Source organism: Macaca nemestrina, chromosome 14 (assembly GCF_043159975.1).
Source record: "Macaca nemestrina isolate mMacNem1 chromosome 14, mMacNem.hap1, whole genome shotgun sequence".
In the NCBI taxonomy this organism is placed as follows: domain Eukaryota; kingdom Metazoa; phylum Chordata; class Mammalia; order Primates; family Cercopithecidae; genus Macaca; species Macaca nemestrina.
In genome coordinates, this window is record NC_092138.1 from 86,912,827 (window position 1) to 86,933,025 (window position 20,199).

General features: G+C 43.2%; 1 protein-coding gene across 1 annotated transcript in view; it reads left to right on the forward strand.

Annotated features, from left to right (window-relative positions):
- Positions 1–20,199, forward strand: part of LOC105487115 (pappalysin 1) — a 250,659-nt gene that overhangs the window by 30,606 nt on the left and 199,854 nt on the right. The window contains exon 2 of the mRNA XM_071078810.1: positions 2,434–3,496. Coding sequence (XP_070934911.1) covers positions 2,434–3,496 — 1,063 coding nt within the window. The remainder of the gene's footprint in view (positions 1–2,433; positions 3,497–20,199) is intronic.

Consider the following 20,199-nt stretch of genomic DNA (forward strand, 5'->3'; position numbering starts at 1 on the left):
TCTTAACAATGAACTCTCATATGGACAGCCGTTGTATGCGGAGGATGTAATATTCACTATGTCTTTTATGACAATATATTTAGAGATACAGATGAAGGAATTAAGGCTTAGAGGTGAAGCAATTTTGCCCCATTTGTACAACTAGTAACTGCTGTTGTCAAGATTCAAAGTAAATTACCGTGAGTCCAAAGATCCTGATCTTTCTACTTTACCAATAATAGATTTTATTCTCTGATTCTCCCTGTACTTTAGTTATAGAGACATAAGTTAATGCCCTTGATTCTGTTTGTCCTTAAAATCCCTACCCTTTCGCATCTCCTGCTCTATGTAGAATCATTCCCATGCCTGCTGTAGCAAGGTGCTGGACAGGTTACTGGAATGACACAGATATAACCGTTGCTCTCGAGAAGAATACAGTTTAGCAGAGAGGGGATAATGGTGAGAACACAGACAACGCCAAAACCGAAGAGCACATGTCGAGTTTCCTAAAAGTAAAAAGAGTTCAAAGAAGAGAATAATCACTATTCACAGGGCAGTCAGGAAGAACTTCTTGAAAGAGGTACCTTGCATGTTAGTCATTGGGAAGTCTAGAATAAAGAAAATCAGACTTGGACCTAGTATGTGACACAGAACCTCACTTAACTCCCTCCTTTACCAGATAGAGGATCAGGACCCAGAGGACATCAGAGGAGGCACTTGGTGCTTCATTAAGGTTGTCCTGATGGTAAGAGCAGGATGACTTTATAAGGAGACTCTGGCCATTTCCTGAAAGATGGTTGAGCAGGAAGTGGGAGGAGAGGTGTAGATTGGCATAGATGCTGGGCCAAGACTGCTGGCCATGTCAGCTGCTAACAAAGAGATTTATACCAATTCTAAGCTCCCACTGCCCACAAAGGAGTGAAGAGTGTGTGGGCCTCCTCTATTGATTTTGCTGGAAGCTCTCCATGCTCATTTGATGAGCACTAATGGCAGGTGAACTCCCAGAGTTATGGTGACCACAACAATTCTCCAGCTGAGAGCGGTCACTGTCCTTCTAAATGAACATCTTTTATTCACTCTCCTCTCCCTCTCTTTCTTCTCCCACCTGGCCTCATACATCATCTGACACTTAAAATACACTCTTAATTAGAAAGTCCTCTTCCCCATCCAACAGCTTTGTCTGTGCCAAGGACACTGGGTATATTCCAGAAAGGCTAGGAAATGGGGGTTGGTGAGCATAAAGATAATTTGATCCAGAGAGAATCCGCTAACCTACTTCCTGGGGTTCCCAGAGTAACTATAGAGATGCTTGGCTTGGAACTTCCTCAAATATCAAACTCAAATGTGTGACATGCTCCAGGTAGGTGGCATAGCCCAGATGCCTGATGACTTTGGTGAGGCAGGGAGAGTTGCTATAAAATTAGTGCCTAGGATGGTGAATCTAAGGGTCTGATGGATCTAGGATCCACTTACCAAGCAGTTGACCTTCAACCTGTCTCTCCATCTCCTTTCCATATTCTCATCAGTTAAATGAGAAACTTAATGTCACCACCTTAGGGATATTACATGGATTAAGTTAATGCATATACAGACCTTAGCACAATGTCTGGCCTGCCATAGAGGCTTAGGAGATTTTGCTCATTATTATTAAATATATATATATACTGTCAATGACTCTGTGACTTGACAAATGCCTTCTATTCTCTGGGGCTCAGCTCTCTCACCTGTCAAACAAACGGTTTGGTGGTGGTGATCTTTGAAAACCTTTCTAGTTTAGCTCTGAAGTGTGTTTTCTTTCTTTGGGGATAAATGGCAAGATTCCTGTTAGAGAATGAAGTTCCAGCTTTTCAGCTCCTGACCCTCACTTTTATACCCCAACTTTCCTGACAATTTAATGCCATTGATCATTTAATGACTGCTAATGGCAGATGTGCACTCAAAGTTCTGGTAACTGTTGTAGGGACCTCCCTTCTAAATGAGCATCTTCTGTTCATTATCATCTCCCTCTGTTTCTCCTTTCACCGTGTATATTATCTTACACTTAAAACACCCTCTTAATTACGAAGTCCTCTTCCCCATCCAACAGCTTTGGAAAATGGTTTTCAGATTTTTATTATTATTGCTGTTGTTGTTGCATTTTCATTAGGTGAAGTACCCTTTCTTTAAACAAAAATCTTTCTTGTATGCTTCATATTCAAAACTAATAAAAGTTACACTTCGCAGGTTAAAGTTGTGATGAGAATGCCCCAAACCCAACTTATTCACTCTCTCAGCTCCTCCAGCCCTTGCCTTGCCCTCGAGGTGGTCCCAGAGGCACTGCTAGGATCCCACAGAGCAGTTGGAAAGCGATGAGTCTAGGATAACCTGATACAAATTTTATCAGAGAAAAATAAATTAACCCCCCTTCCTTTTCCATCCTTTATTTATTAATCTTTCTCTTTTGGGGCCACATAGGGCTGTATGACAAATGTTCTTATACCTCACGTGACCGAGGATGGGTCGTGGGCATTCACACCATCAGTGACCAAGGCAACAGAGACCCACGCTACTTTTTCTCCTTGAAGACAGACCGGGCTCGGCAAGTGACCACCATCAATGCCCACCGCAGCTACCTCCCAGGCCAGTGGGTATATCTAGCTGCCACCTATGATGGGCGGTTCATGAAGCTCTATGTAAATGGTGCGCAGGTGGCCACCTCTGGGGAGCAAGTGGGTGGCATATTCAGCCCACTGACCCAGAAGTGCAAAGTGCTCATGTTAGGGGGCAGTGCCCTGAATCACAACTACCGGGGCTACATCGAGCACTTCAGTCTGTGGAAGGTGGCCAGGACTCAGCGGGAGATACTGTCTGACATGGAAACCCACGGCACCCACACTGCTCTACCTCAACTCCTCCTCCAGGAGAACTGGGACAATGTGAAGCATGCCTGGTCCCCCATGAAGGATGGCAGCAGCCCCAAAGTGGAATTCAGCAATGCCCATGGCTTTCTGCTGGACACAAGTCTGGAGCCTCCTCTGTGCGGACAGACGTTGTGTGACAACACAGAGGTCATCGCCAGCTACAATCAGCTCCCGAGTTTCCGCCAGCCCAAGGTGGTGCGCTACCGCGTGGTCAACCTCTATGAAGATGATCATAAGAACCCGATGGTGACCCGTGAGCAGGTGGACTTCCAGCACCAGCAGCTGGCTGAGGCCTTCAAGCACTACAACATCTCCTGGGAGCTGAAGGTGCTGGAGGTGAGCAACTCCTCCCTTCGCCGCCGCCTCATCCTGGCCAACTGTGACATCAGCAAGATTGGGGATGAGAACTGTGACCCCGAGTGCAACCACACGCTGACCGGCCATGACGGCGGGGATTGCCGTCACCTGCGCCACCCCGCCTTCATGAAGAAGCAACAGAACGGGGTGTGTGACATGGACTGCAACTATGAACGGTTCAACTTTGATGGTGGAGAGTGCTGTGACCCTAAAATCACCGATGTCACTCAGACTTGCTTTGACCCCGACTCTCCACACAGGTAAGACCTTACCGGGCTAAAGATGCCCTGTTGAAAGTTGAACTTGATGTCCTCCATATTATAGATAAGGCACCTGAGGCCCATGGGTGATATGGGGATTTTTCTGGTTCAACCAGCAGCTTCATGATTGAGGCAACTCTTTTACTCAGGTCATCGTGGAGACCATAGGCAAACAGTTTATTACAGAAATAGGTACTGAGTGCCTACCATGAGCACTCAGTACCTATTTCTGTAGGAAGCCTGAGAGCCCTGTTTTTTCTAAGAGCCCGGAGTTCAAATTGAGTGATATGAACTGAGTACAAATAGCTGTTGTATTGCATGACATAGAGTGGGTGAGAGTTGCAGAGTCCAATATGGTAGTTCCTAGCAACATGTGCCTACTTAAATTTAAGTCAGTCGAAGTTAAATAAAACTCAAAATCCAATTCCTGAGTTGCATTAGCCACATTTCAAGTACTCTAGCCACAGGGGACTAGTGGCTACCATACTGACAAAGCAATATGAAACACTTTAATCATCACAGAAAGTTCTGGTGGACAGGCTCAAAGAGCTGAAGTCACATGGGGCTAGACAACCTGGCCCCATGGTCTCAGCTGTCTGTGACTTCCTTATTTTGTAACTTCTTAGAAGCTGTTTCTTCGTCTATAAAATGGGGGAAATAATGGTACCTGTTTTGTCAAGTTGCTCTGAGGATTGATAGAGAGGAGACATATAAAGTATACTCTCTTGTAGCACATCATTAATTCTCAATAGTATGTTTATCATTACTTGTCTAATGAAAGGTAATGTGCTGTGTTTAGGGAGTGCCCTAGATGATCAAAGAGAAAAAGTTGACTTTCAGCTTGACTATATCAGGGAAGCCTTCTTGAGAGAGGTGACATTTGAGCAAGATCTTCAAGAATAGCTCTAATTTGAAGAATGTTAGACAAATCTAGAGATCTAATGAACAACAAGATCAAAACAATCGGTATAATAGAACAAATCTAGAGGACTAATGTACAGCATGAGGACTATAGGAAGTAAGGTTGAACTGTATTTGGGATTCATGCTAAATAACCAGATTTTAAGTACTTTTGGTACAAAACCAAAAGAAAATGGGTGACTTAAGATAATGGATATGTTAATTTATTTCACTATAGTAAACTGTTTACTATCTCTGTGTTTCCCATAACATCATGTCTACCTTAAATATACACAATAAAATTTACCTGAAAAAAGAATAGGTATATTTTTGACATCAGAGATTGGGTGGAGGAAGAAGGGAGGACACTCCAGGCAGAGGGAATTTCTCATCTACTGCTAAAAAAAAGGACAGAAAAGGGGTCCTTTGATCTAATGCCTCACTTAGCCTCTGCCATTGCTATCAACTATAACCAGTAATCCCAAAGTAGAACCCAGAGGTGAACTCAAGAGTAACCTGTATTAAATGTGGGACCTGGAGGAACTAGATTCAAGCCGGAGAGACCATCAATATCCACTTTCTTGTTTTTCCCAGATTCACACTGAACTTTTCTATTCTGTCCAACACACAGGACCCTGGACTTGCTGATGGCTCGAGCACATTTGCCGACCTCTGCAGGTTTTCTGCTGACTCTTCTCTTTATGTCTCTCTCAAAAGAGCAAGGGCCTCCTGTGCATGAACAAAATACCTATGTGCAAAAGAATGAGGATGCTGGCAGGAGAATGCCCTGCCTGGCAGCAAGTCAGAAAGCACCTCAGCTCAGCTTCCTGGCACCAGGAGGGCCCCTGGACTCTCACCTTGGCTCCAAGACATGAGCAGTCCATGTGAAGAGAAGCCTTGGTGTGTGACCAGTCTCTTCCAGATCACAGTGCATTGTCATCTCTGCTTTAACTTGGGCCTTTCCAGAACTTGGCAGGGGAATCAACACAGAGGTTAACATTCACATTTGACTGACGGGAAATAGAGGAAATTTAGAGAGTGCAGTGACTTAGCTAAGTTCATGGGTCAAGAAAATCATTAGGCTAAATCACAAGTGCAAGTCTGTGATCAGTGTGCTCCACTAAACTAGACTCCCAAGAGGTACCTCTGTGCCTGGTCAGAATGGGTGTGGGGTAGAATGGATATAACTGGATGTCATCCATTCATTTGCACATCCATTTATTTGCTCATTCATTCACTCATTCATTCATGCAACAAATGTTTATGCAGCACCTGCCAAGTGCCGGGAAGGTGGTTACCCTTAGCCCTGTTTTGCTTTGAAAATTCAAGATTCAGAAAGATGAAGGGACTTACCTAAGCTCACTCTGCTAATAAATGGATAGCTTGGATTCAAACTCAGGACGACTAGGTTCAAACCTCCCATGGAAGAAGGGTATTTTTTAATCTAAGGAACAATAAGAAGCAGAATGAAGAGACAGGTGATAGGGAGAGTGGCGCTACTAAAGTTTTGGGGAAAAAAAACTGTGTATCATTGAGACAGGATGAAGAGCAGCTGACCTTTGCAGAGCACCATGCTGTTGCTGAGGGGCCCAGGTTCCAGATACCTCATAATCAGCAGACAACACTGGCAGGTTCCAAAGGCCTTCTCTTTTCTAAGTCACGGGAATGCATGCCCAGAGTGTCTGTGAGCGACCATGTGCCAGCTGTGACCGCTTTGACCAAGGCTTGTTTGTTAGCTGGCTGGGAAAGCTGTGTGCCCTGGGTGAGGCCCACCAGGCCACGTGTCATCTCTTGATGAGGCTGGGGTTTTCTGGGTTCTGGCCGAATCAGCTCTCCTGTGTGCAGACAGAAACCTGTAGAAGGTTGCAGATAAATTTTTGCTTTGTGAATTTAAACAAAAAAGGGAGGGAGCGAGGGAAGGAGGGAGATAGGGAGGGAGAGAGGGTCATGATTACTTGGTCATGACACAAACACCTCAAGCTCTGAAGGCCTATCCTGTGGGAAAGTCACAGAATTGTTCTATATGGTTTCTAGGCCATGGCTGGGACTAGAGTGTTGCAATTACAGGAGGCAGCTTTGAGCTGAGTAATAGATGATATCATCTCCAGTCAAAATAGTTCTTTTGGGGGAGGGCTTTGTGTGTGGGTGAGTGAGCTCCCCTTCATCAGAGGCATGCAAGTCAGTACTGATAGCCATGCATAATGAGGCCATAGCTAGGTTTACAGTTCTGGTGGAGAAAGTGGCCTTGTGGTCTTGGGGTTGAGCACCGCACAGTAATATCTTATTCCATATCATATCAGAAAACCAAATATTGACTGTTTCTCTTCTCTTTAACAGGCATTTATTGGACATGTCTATCCCACCAGCCATTCTGCTCTTCACTGGGAGTGTTGCAATGAGTTGGACATGTTCCTCACCATTGAGGGGCTTCCACTTTTGTGGGAAAGTCATATAGAAACATAAGAAACTCTAATTTGTAAATTTAGTGGCACACAGTAGGACAGGAGACCTAAAAAGCAGAGATTTATCTGACTAGGAAAACAAGGCAAATCAGCTGGAGGAGGCATGATTTGAGTAGGCATTTGAGAATAGGCAGCCTGCTGAGAGGTAAAGATGCAGACTGCATCAGTCAGGGTCCTAGCAGGAAACAGATGGCACATTCAAACAGAATAATTAAGGAGAGTTGAAGGAGGGGCTATTTTCAAGGAGAAGCTATTTACAATGTTGTAGGCGGGATTAAGGATAACCAACAAGGCCTCACACTATACTCTAGGGCGGACAGCCATGGAGAGCCATTTACCCCCTTGGCCTGTAGGGGCAAGAGGAGAAAGTGGTTGTGGGACCCAGAGAGAGGGGCTGTGTGGAGAGGGTTTCCTGGCAGCAGCTGTGGCTCTCAGCAAGGGAAGCAGCCAGCCTACAGCCACCTGACCAGAAGGGAACCAGGAGAGTAAATTCCATGTTATCATTCTTTCTGCCTGCCAGTCTCCTGCCATTGCTTCCCATTTGATGAATCCAACTGAAGTCACAAAACAAAGGAACCTGTTGATGCAAGCCATAGGTAGCCAGCCTCCCAAGGGCACAGAGCAGGGTGGGGAGTTGATCTGCATGAGCAAGCAGAGATGTCCGGAGCATAGAGACAGCCAGCCCATGAAGAGGGTAGGGCATAAGCCAGGCAGTGGAGAGGGTGAGGAGTGGTGTATAGAAGAGAGCATGGAGTTTAAGGGGTTATTATGGCTGAGATCTAGACCATGAGCAGAGAAAAGTTCAGTTTATCTCATGGAAAACTTTAATGTTAGGCTTAATCCTCTGTTCCTTTCTCCCTACATTCTTCCCACCTTCCCTTCCTTCTGTCCTTTTCTTCTCGCAATAAATATTTGTTGAATGCTATATCTGTGCCAGCCCAATCACTGCCCTCCCAGAGCTTACCACCTAATGGGTAAGACGGAGAAGTAAACACCCCACTGCAATCACTGGTGTGAAGGAAGGGTCTACAGTACCAGCCGGGAGGAGCAGTCTGTGTGAGCAGTAAATGCCTTGCTGTGACACTAGCCAGTTAGAAAAAAGACACTCCAGGTGAACTGTGGCCATTCTCTACAGTGGTAGAGAATAGCCAGGGAGGCAGGACTTCATTTGCAGCCATTAGAGATGTCTACATGCAGGTAGAATGCACTTCACACACCCTTTTATAAATGAAATGGAAAACCTGGATATTAATAAAAAGTTTCAGTGTCAGGAAATCCAGGGGCATTTGACACTGAAGACTGTAGCTACCTCATGAGAGAGGATATTGCAACAAAACAACCAAGTTCCTGTTTGGACCCTTCCAAACCATACGCCCTGGCACCCTCAAGTGAACTCACCTTTGTTCATGAATATCTACTCATACAAAATGGGATGGGTGGGAAAAAAAGACACTTTCCCTACACACTGTTGTCTCATAAGGAAACATTTCCTTTGTCTTCTCTTTATTATTATTTGGGAATTATTTCCTTTGTCTTCTTCTTATTATTATTATTATTATTACTGTTATTTAATGTAACAAGGGCAATCTCCTGAGGCCAGGTTTTGTGCTTGTTGCTTTTGGACTCCAGTTAGTGTTGTTGGAAGTCTCACAAAAGAGGCTGCGGTAAGTCTTGAGGTCACCCCTGACCACTCTGCTGGCAGCTATAGCCCCCATCAGCCTCTTCCCCTGCTCTAATCAGGGCCTGCTGACTGATTTGTCCTCTCTGGGTGGGGTTTCCTACTTAATTTCTGATTTGATCTCATGGAGCATAAACTTCCTACTTTCCCCTTCCTTTTCAATCTGAATGAGGGACTCTCAGAGCTTAATGGAACAGTAGATTGGTCCAGATGGGGAGACTTTCTTGCTGCAGATGGGGAGACTAAGCCCTCAAGGAAGGACAGACACTGATGCAAACCACCCAGTGAGAGTGGGGCTGAGCTGCGATGGAGACCCAGGATCTCACTTCCTACTCCCATGCTATTTCAGCTGCTTCCTATAGACACCTTAGATACCAGCTTAAAACCTGGAAAGGGTATATTTAGTATGTTTATGTTCTTACCCATCATCCATATTCTATAAAGACACCTTAGTATACAGAGAACTGTGATAAATGCTGTAGGGGTCCAAGATATAATCTCTGTCTTCAAGGTGCTTGTATCCTGTGGTTTAATGACATTTTGTTACAGTCATTCCAGAGGAGGCAAGAGGGCAGATGACTAATTTCCCTGTAAACCGCATAGCCTATAAGGCTCCCATGAGCTCTGAGAAAGGGCAGGATCACTGTGGTTTGGAGAAGTTAGGAAAGGTTTAATGATGGAGAAGGGACGGCAATAGGCTTCTAGCATGAGCAGGCTTTGTAATAATAGAAAAGAACTGGTGGGCAGGCCAGACATGTAGTGTTAATGGGGTAAAGAAATTGAAGTGGAAAGATGTTGAGAAGATGCAAGAAAGATGTGAGCCTTGTTGGGGCTTCATGCAGGTAGATACCACAGTTTTTTCTTCAGACTGTAGACACTGAAGACTCAGGCTGAGTTAGAATGAAAGAATTCAGGTGAAATAGATTCTAGCCTGGGCTGGGCAGTTTGTTAGCTATGCAATCTTAGGCAAGCCTCTTAATCTCTCTGAGCCTCCAATTCCACATCTATGTAGAGAGAATAATAGTATCTGACTGCCTGGATCACACAGTTGCCATGAGGGTCTCATAAAATAATATCCCAGAAAGAGTTCTGGGAAGAGTTAACCAGCATGCAGATGAAAGGGAGCATTGTTATTTTTTCAGTAACTTTGTTCATTCTTTTCCAGTAATCATGTAAAAGAAATTGCTTGGAATTTTATAATCAGAATATTAGGGTTTACTTAACGTGACTAATATTCATTAAAGCAATAACAGGAGTCAGGTCTGGTGTGGTGGAAAAATTATGCGTGCTAGAGACTGACCAGGGTTTGAATCTTGGCTCTGCTCTGCACTAGCTGTCTGACCTTGGCACATTGCTCAATAAGAGTCACTGGTTTCTCATATGTAATAATTGGGTGATAACAGCTATCCTGTGGCATGTCATGACACTCAAATGGAGTCATCTGTGTGAGACACCTGGCATGATACAGTACCTGGCACGTAGTAGGTGCTGGAGAAAAGTCTCCTCCCTTCTTGCGTGCACATGTGGACACCATCTCCTGCCTGTCAGCATTGTTTTACAGAGGCTGTGTTCCTACAGGCTCATAAAAACAGGCCTGGATGAAACTGCCATATACAAATTGAGAGCATTTGCTAAGATTATTTCATTCTTGAAATACTAACTTTTTAAAAAGGACTAGCCACAGAATTGGTATTTTTAAATAAAGACCCTATAACTTCTATCAAACTCATTGAGTTATTGAATTTACACACTGGCTTATTTTTAAAATGACCCAAATGTCTGGCATTGTTAAAGGACATATTTCTGTACAACACCATTCCAGGCAATGTTGGGATGGATCATAACGAGAGATATGCCAGACTGGTGAAGTTACTGTATGTTTCTACCATCTCCAGCCCTCGTGCCTGCTTGAGGGTTTATACACAGGCCATACAGATTCAGGCATACTTGCACATATGGTTTGATTTTCTCTGATTCAGTCTGGGTTTTCCTCATGCTTTTCTTTCAAACAAAGTCCACCTTTACTCACAAGTTCCATCTGTGAGCCTTGCACACATATCACTTTGGTCTTAAGAGCAGAATAGAGAGGTGAACTGAATTAAAAGAAGAACTGCTCAAGACCCCTAAAGATGAGGTTAATAAGGAGCTCAAAACAGTGACCTATGAGGAACAGTAGAAGATCAGTACAGTCTAGCAAATAAATAAGAATACAAGTTTTGGAGACAGAGCATACTACAGTCAAGTCATTTAACAGTTCTGTAACCTTGCACAGGTCTCTTCCTTTGTCAAAGACTCAGTTACCTCCTCTGTAAAGTCAGGGATGAAAGTAACAATCTACTGCATTGGGTGGTTTAGAGGATTGGATGAAATAATACACAGTCAACCCTTTAGGACAGCACCTGGCACATAGTGAGGTCTGAAAATAGCAGTTGTTATTGCTGCTGTTGTTTGGGAATTTCCCTCCTCTGATAGATCTTCTGGCTTCTTATTGTACATATCCCGAAATTCTTAGCCCCTTTTCAATCCTGAGCCCCCTCACTACAATCTCAGTGTGGGAGTAAGAGACAGAAGTAACCTAATCAACCACTCTGTACTACCAAAAGCCCTTTTATTTTATCACCCACAGGTTTCATTTTTTTAAATATTTTTTTAATTCCAAAAGTCCTGTATAAACTGAATGCTAATGTATTCATTTTCCCAAGAGATAAGCAGCATGCCACACTAAGTTTAAGCATTTCTAGCAAAAAAGCAAAGGCATGTCTTGGATTCCAAGTTGGGGTTCATCGAATAGTGAGTAGGGAAGGAACTGGAAGCCAGGAAGCCAGGAGGGTACCCATAATATGCTCAGGACTACACCAACCAACGCTCTCTCTCCTGGCCTGGGACTCTTGCCCCAGCATACTCTGTATTCTCAAAGTTTACAGACAAAAGTTGGAACTCTTTTGTGGGGAGAAGTCAGGAACATGCCAGGATCTGAGGTGCTCCTTCTCTCATCCCCTTCCCAAATGTGTTCCCTGTTCCATCCCCAGCTGCCTGAATGGATGGCAGCACTGGTGCCCTTTTAAGGGCCTCAGTAGGAGGCAGTTGGTTTTTTCCCACCCTGGGTTTGGCATGCTCAGCACTCTCAATTTCCTTTCTGCATCCACTGATAACACTGACCACTCATGACAGCCTCTGCACTTGGTCAGATGCCCTTCCAGGTTAGGAAACAAAGCCGATGGGTGTGCGAGAGAGGGTTGAACTGACAGACAGCAGTACCTTTTGTTTTACTGAAATACATTTTCCTAAGTTGGTTACAGCTCAGCTTCTTCCTTCAAACCTACTGCTGGGCAGTTTTCCACCTCCTGAGAGGGAACCTCCACACCTCCACTCTCACTTTCTGAAAACACAAAACTAGTGTGTGAATAGCAGTGCATTTTGTTCACGGGTTTGTTTGCATAACTAGAATATGCTCGTGTTTCCCCATTTTTCAGAGGAGCATTTTCTGTCTTCCTCCTTTCTCCTTTCTTCTCTTTCTTTTTCTTTTCCATGTTCTAGGTTGTTTTAGTGGCCTGGTGGTGAAGGGTGGAGGAGCACTGTCTCCGCGTCAAGCTTCTGATGTGTTTGATTCCAAACTTGTGTGAGTTGAGACAGCCAACTGCAGCTCTTAGCCTTGAACTTCACTTCTAACTACTGAACTATTTTTATGGCCACAGAGGGCAATGGTGATTATAACTCCACAAAATCATGAAGTAAGAGAGATGTAAAGCTGGTTTCTTTCCCATGAGGATCCATGGTAGAAAAATACAGTTTGCCAGTGGTTTGGCCAAGCATGAGGAAGGAAGTGACTAGATTCTTCCAGGAACTTAGTGACCAGGATGAAGTAAGACACTTTTCTTCTCTCGTTTCAAATTCTCCATCTGTAAAGTGGGAGGATTTGAGGTTTGTTCATGCACAGATATTCTCAAATCAGACATTGGAATCCTGGTTCCAGGATAGTGGAAAATAGAACTAACGTACAGAGGAAGGGCTTAATGTTTAAAAGGTAGAAATAAAGCCATGCACTGGCACTGGAGACACCAAGGGATATAAGAGACAGACTTTGCCTTCAAAGGATTGACCAGCCCCTGTATCTACTTGAGTACAAAGTGTTCAATGTGGTAATGAGGAACAATTATGCTCTGTGGCAAGTTGAAAAAAAATCCTACTCATATTTCTCAAGTCCCAACAGTGGCCTTGTGATGGTACCCCATAGTGGGGCAGTCTACATGTCTGCTATTTTATTTTCCCTCAGGCTCCAAATGTGGCATCCTCTTTCCAAAAATCAATTTGAATTTATTTCTACTTTTGACAGCCTGACTTATAATGTCATGCTTTCTAGCATCATTTCTCTATACTTGAACTTCTTGATCATCACATGACTCTCTAAGAGTTGTCTCTCTTTAACCCCAAAGGAGACCCAAATTTGTAGAAGTTACCAGACTTATTCAAGGTCATCCAGAGGGACCTACATGTACTGTACGGACTGTATTGTTTTAGTTTTAAATAAATTTGTTTTTTGCCTAAGGTTAAGTGATTTGTATGGGGCTATGGTCCAGATTAAAATTTAGACATTGCCATTTTAACACATATTGGTGATTATATAATTCTTGATTTATCCTTTCTAAACTTACTATATTTTAGTTAGCCTTCACATCAGTTATGTGCCTACATGGCTAAAGTCTAGAGCCAAACTATGCAGTCTTCTGAAATAACCTTTGTTCCTAAAACATTGTGACTGCTGCAGCTTATGAAGGAGATGTGATTGTCTTTGCTTAGTTGTTCTTTAAGCGTAAGACAAATCACAGGGCTGTCGATGAGTTGTGCATATTCTGCTCAATGTGGTCAGTTGTGTTATTTATTAATTGTGGTTTTGATGCTCCAAGAAGGAAGTGAAGTAGCGGGAAGAGAGCTGTGGGCCCTTGAACTTTATAGTTCAGTTGCAAAAATGATCATCTGACATAAGATAATTACATTACTATTGTGTTACTTTTGAACACAGCATCACAATTCAATTGTTGCACCTCCTTACTTAGCAAGAGGTTCCTCATGCCTTAATGGCTGCTCTGAAAATAAATGAACTCTGAGTTTCTGAGGCTGTCAAAACAGAGATTGGAGTACCCCAAGAGAAGATCTTAGGGAAGTGACTGTTCATCCAATAGTTTGTGCATGAGTGTGTGTGACTGCCTTCTATGTGCCAAGCACAGTGCCAGATGCTAGAAGTACAACATTGAACATTGCACAGGACACCTGTAATTCAGCCCTTTTGGAATTTCCTGCAGCAAGATAAATAGCTAGCTGGATAATTGCTGTTATGGAGAAGTCCAAGTTGCTGAGCGAACACAGAGAATGGCTACCTGACTCAGACGTAGGGGGTCAGAGTAGCTTTTAGGCTGTGTCCTAGAGGATGATTCATGTTAACCAAGTGAGTGTAGCTGAGCTTGCCAGGAACCAGGTGTTCTGACACTTTGCTTTCTGTCCTAACAGTCTCTAAAATTATTTTACAAAAGGTAAATGAGAAAAATAGCAGCTGTGTAGTTTCTAGTAAAACACATGCATTGTAAAATAGGGCTCTTTATTCTGAGATTACTTTTTCTTTTGGAGTACTACTCAAGTACCTTTTATTTTATGATATGAGGGACCTCATACATGGTGGAGTGTTTTTTTCCCCCTTTTCAGTGCTTTATTTATCCATCAAAATTACACATCACTGCTGACTTCCATCGCAATGTTTATTATTAGGTTGGTGCAGAAGTAATTGTGGTTTTTGCCATTTAAACGTAAGATTGAAAACCACAGTTTACTTGTGCATCAATCTAATAATATCCCAAAAGTCTAAGAACCTCACCACTGGCACACTCTGCCTCTCTGAACCAGCACCTCCTCTCCTCTGAACCAAATTCCCAGGATTCTCCATCCCACCCATTATTTGGTCCCATCGTGATCCAATCCACAAGGAGCTGAAGGTCAGTGATTTTCCTATGGGTTGGCCTTCCAGGAGACTCAGCAAAGGACATGCCGCTGGCAGATAAATCTCTTACTGGGTCTAGCATTTAGAACAGCAATAAAGGGGGCTTTGATGTGCAGTGTCTGTGACTGATAGAAGAAAAATACTACAGGAGACAAAATCAGAAACCAGACCAACATTTCAGCTTCCCTCACTCCCACCCTAACTCAGTATCAAATTTTTCCCCATGTACGAATACCACTACTTCTTATATACATTCCTGTTGCTGTGAGACACTGCAAATGCCTCCTTCTCCACTTTCATCACCTCTACTCCATCTCCCAAATTCCTTCAGAAATCTCCCTGGAAAATGTAAACCAGATCATTTTATCCTCTTACATATAATCTGCCGTCGTCTGCTTGGGACTCCCAGGACACTTTCAATTCTCCATTGCCTGGTATACAAGAACCTTCCTCATTGTCTTAGTTTGTTGTGTATTGCTTCAAAGGAATACCTGAGACTGAATAATTTACAAAGGAAAGAGATTTACCTAGCTCATGGTTCTACAGGCAGTACAAGAAGCCTGGCACCAGTGTCTGCTTCTGGTGAGGGACTTGAACTGCTTCCCTTCATGCTTGGAAGGTGAAGAGGAGCCAGCATATGCAGAGATCACATGGCAAGAGAATAAGCAAGAGAGAGAGTGGGGAGATGCTAGAGTCTTAAGGGATCCGCCCCCATGACCCAAACATCTCCCACTAGGCCCCACCCCCAACATTGGGGTGATTCAATGTGATATTTGGAGGTGACAATATCCAAACTATAGCACAGATGTAACCATTGCTGTCCTCTCCAGCTTCATCTTGTGAGGTTCCTCAAACTTGCAAGTGAGGGCTTGTAGTGTCTCTTCTCATGCTTTTACGCTGCTGGGCTTTCTGGAGCTTCTGCCATTTTCTCTATTTCCCACACTTGGTTCAGTATCAAACCAGGGTTTATTCTTTATGTGAAAACCTCAGTGGCTTCTGACCCTCCTTCAGCTGGGTGTCATTGCTGCATGCTCTCATTATATTTAACACCCACCCTCTCTATCGTAACACATATGATAAGAGGAAGTAAGAGACTAATGGCTAAGGATCTGGTCGGTAGCATCAAACAGACTAGGGGTTGTGTCCCACCTCTGACACTTTCCAAGTGGAGGGACCTTGGAAAAGTGGTGTCAGCCCTCTTATCCTTGGTTCCATCACTTATAAGTTGGGGATACTCTAGGGCTTTTGAAAAGCTTCAAAAAATATACAAAAATACTTCAACAGTTCCAGTGTGTAGTAAACTTTCCCAAATGGTAGTGTTATTAATATTATCATATTATGTTGTGATCATTCATTTGTTCGTCTCACTTTCTTCATAAAACTTCTAATACATTGATAATGAAAATTGTGCTTTTTTTCATTATCTAGAGGCAAAGTTTCTAGCTTAAAGCATGGTATTTGATAGAATCTCAATAAGTGTTGATGAATGAAAGCAGAAAAGAATGAATGAATGATATGTGGAAAGGAAGGAAATTAGGAAGGAAGAAAGGAAAGAAAGAATGAAAGCAGGGAAAAAGGGAGGAAAAAATGGAGGTAAGGAAAGAATGACTCATTCAATAAATAAAGGAATGATCAATTTTAAATTAGTCTTTGATTGATGCTATTACATTTTTCTTTTCTATGTGTCAAGCTTCCATACAAAATCTGTTATTTTGGAAACTAATCATTCAAGATTCCAAGAATTTAATAAACTCTCCCAGCATTTTCTTTCTGTGTCTCTTTTTATAGACTGGAGAGGCAGATTTAGGCATTTTTGACAATGCAACTAAGCAGGAGGATCAAGTCCAGATTGTTAGGGCCCTTGGGATAAAGAACAAAATTCAGGTTTTTGTACTGGTCACAGCTTGGAGAAAGCTTGTTATTTGGAACAAGGATATGGATGCAATAAACATTCTGAGGTTTATCTTGCTTTAATGACTTGCCTTGAGTGGCTTTGATCTTTATATTTGATAATCATTTTCAAATGGTCTGGTGTGTTCTGAGAATTAAGTAGTGGTTCATGGACTTGAGAACCTCCTTGGAAATGACAAGCTACAATCAGAATTTGGAAATGGGCAATGTTACAGAATTTGCTCTATGAGATGGAGAAACAGGACAACCTCCTGTGAAGAAGGTAAACACATTGATCCAGTGTTGGGAACCAGGGTTGGCTGGTGGAGCAGGAACCCAACAGGCATTCAGAGCTAAGGCCAGTTTTCTCTTGATCCATCAACTAGCTTGAAAGAGAATTTTGCATCTCGAGGGTTTTTCGTGAGTTGAGTACTCTTCTAGGCATTTCCTTGTGCATTCCTTCCTCCTTGAATTTTTATATCCCCCTTTCTGGGTTGAATTTTCTAATTCCCATTTCACAGGTGAGGAAATTGAGATACAAAGTGACAGGGTCAATTGTCCAAGACCACAGAGCCACTTTGTGGAAGAAGGAGGATTTGAATGCCAGTCTGTCTCTCTCTTAAAATCACCCTCTGCTGCCTTTTATTCTAACCTGAAATAACTGTTCCCAGTCTCTAGCTAGCTTAAAAGTGGTCCACTCTTGGCCGGTGTATAGCTCACACAAACCCTCCTCCAGTTGAGGGCATCTACACATGGCCAGCACCATCTCTGTGAGCAGCCACACCCATCAAGAGCCCAGGAAGCATGACTCTGGCATGATGTTGCTTAAAGATCTCTTCAGCTATCACTTCTGCATAGGGGAAGTCCACTGAAGAGTGACCTGCTTTGAATGGGAATAGAAATTGAGAGTCCTCAGTCTTGACCTGGGCTCACTATAAGCTGTACCATTGAAACGGGAAGGCCAGTGTATTATGCTTCTAGAGGTGAAAAAACTCAGGCCTTCTCACACTTTTTTCCCATGATTTTATTTAAAGGATTTGTTGTTGTTGCTGTTGTTGTTTTGCATTTTGAATGTGGTTCCCTTTTGCTTCTCTCTCAATAAAACAGGCCCTGACAGCCCTCTCATTCAGATTATTACAGAGTTGTGCCATCTCAGGCCAGTGCATTTAGGAAATATGTTGTTGGCACTCACCAACGAGTGAGATGCATAAAGAAAATATTCTAATGACAGTTGAGTTGAGAGAGCTTTGATCTCCCTCCAGAACTGCACTCATGGCTTTGAAATGCAGTTCTGGCAAAGGGGTAAAGTCTGGGCGCCTTGGCAATCAGGGCTGGGCCCCCTGAAACAGACATTCCAGGGGACCCGCAATCTCCACAGTGGGATCCAGGTGCATGGGTTGTGTAGGAAGAAAACAGACACTGAGACACCACTCTTGAGACGCGGCTCAGGGGAAAGTATCTAAATCAGGAGGGACATTTCGATCTAGCCAACATTTTCCAAACTTTTTTGTTTGTACTGTTGTTTGGTTTTTGGCAAAGGTGGAAGTGTGTAAGGGGGAGGGGTGTGGAAGAGGAATTATGGTTACATATTTTTGGGTACACTTCCTGCACTATCTGTCTTACTCTTATTTTGTATATTTGAGGCTCCGAAAATTCTTGCAATTAAAAAAATATATGTATTTAACCTTGTTTAACAGACCATGTCCCAAACCCATTTGATTCAGCAACATTTTTCTTTAAATATTCATCTCTTTCTTATAAATTTAGCCTTCTGTAGACCATGATCTGGAAGACACTGATCTATTTCACAACCTCACTGAACAGGTAGGGACCCCAAGCTACAGAACAGCCAGCAGAGTATAGTGAGGAGTGGTCAGATATTCAGACAATGCAGGTTCCCACACCCAGGTGTCCAGCTGAGGGAGAGAATGGAGGCTGCCATCCTTCCCATGATTTGTTCTCTAAACTATGCAGGGAACTGTGTCCACCTGAAGGAAAAGGTGACTTTACTTATTGTACAAAATTGCTGCTATACACGAGTGACATGTACATAGGTTAGAGCAGAGCGGTTTGTTGGCAGGCTTTTCTATTCCCTGTATTAGATATATGACCTTGGGCAAGTCATTTCCCTTCCTTGAGCTCTGGGCTTGCTCATCCTGTTTTGAAACTATGCAATTTGAGAGAGAGGCACTCAGTAGCTGCCCATCGGTGGTGGTTCTCTCTTGAAGGATACTTTTAAGTGATACGGAGATAATAAAGATTTGGTCCCAACTGCCAGAAGCTCATTACCTGATAGAAAAGATAGATGCTCACACAGTGAATATAACCCAAAGCAGAGTGATAAGTACTGGAATTAAAAGTAGGGGGCACAGAGGAAGGAGGACTCATTTTCAGATAGAGGTGATGATGATGATTTGAGTGTTGCTAATAATTTTCGTTTTGCTAACAATAATGCAATAAAAGGAGCCTATTCTGATCAGTGATGCCTTCTCTGTGCAAGTCACCATGCTAGGCACTTAACCTGTGTTGCCTCTAATCCTCATGACATCCCTGACAGGTGGTAATCATCATCCCTACTTTACAGACGAGGGTGGTCATAAGAGGATACATAGAGTGCATCACATGTAAGCTGGACTTTGCAGGGTTCATAAGATTTAAAAGGGCCAAGAATTGGGAATAAAGATTGCAAGGCAGAGAAGGGAAACTAATGGACATGCTTAGGGGTTGGGCATAATTGGAAAAAACTAGAGGTTCTCAGAATAAGATAACCAAGAGAACTTGAGTGATTGAGGTTGTAGGAGGAAGAAGGTTGGGTAATGAGGAAGAGACACTGAAAGCTGAGACTGGGAGAGCCACCCGGAGGCAGATTGTCAGTTTAGGTTCTTTCCCAGCAGGAGAAAATAGGAGACCAGGATATGGAGGGCCCACATTTTCTAGTTATGTGCTGGGACTGTGCTGAGCTATCTTATTTGATCCTGTTGGGATCTGCACGAGCTAATTGATACTCAGAGACTTAAACCTACTTGTCCACAGATATAGGTCTATCTGTCCAATTCTGAGTAGCAAAGCTTCTATGCAGATTAAGCCACACAGATTAAGCTACAGATAAATACACACAGATTAATCTACAGACTAATACACACACAGAGTTGGACAGACAACTTGCCGATAGATATAGGTCTGTCTGTCCAACTCTGTGTGAGTTGGGGATTTTGATTGATTTTTCTGGGAAGTGAGTAATGTCTGTTTGTTTGGGTTTTGTTTTAAGAGATGGCCTATTGCTCTATTGCCCAAGTGGGAGTACAGTGGTACAATCATAGCTTACTGCAGCCTTGAACTCCTGGGCCCAAGCAATCCTCCTGTTTCGGCCTCCAAAGTAGCTGGGACTACAGGCACGTGCCACCATTCCCAGCTTAACTTTTTAAATTTTTTGTAGAGATGGGATCTCCCTGTGTTGCCCAAGTTGGTCTCAAACTCCTGGCCTCAAGCATTCCCACCGCCTTGGCTGCCCAAAGTGCTGGGATTACAAGCATGAGCCCTGACATTTTAAAGTACATTTGACCAATTTACAATGTATACACAGCCTTCCCAACAATTGCAAAATGGAAGTCAGGTGGCCATTTTCCTTCTCTCACCTTCACTATCCCTAGACAGTCATGGTCCTTCTGAAGTTGACCTCCTGTGCTTTCTCTTCTATCTTGTTGATGCAAAAAAAAAAAAAAAAAAAAAAAAAAAAATCCTTTCAAGGCATAGGGGTAGGAAGGTAAATACCCACATGGACTCC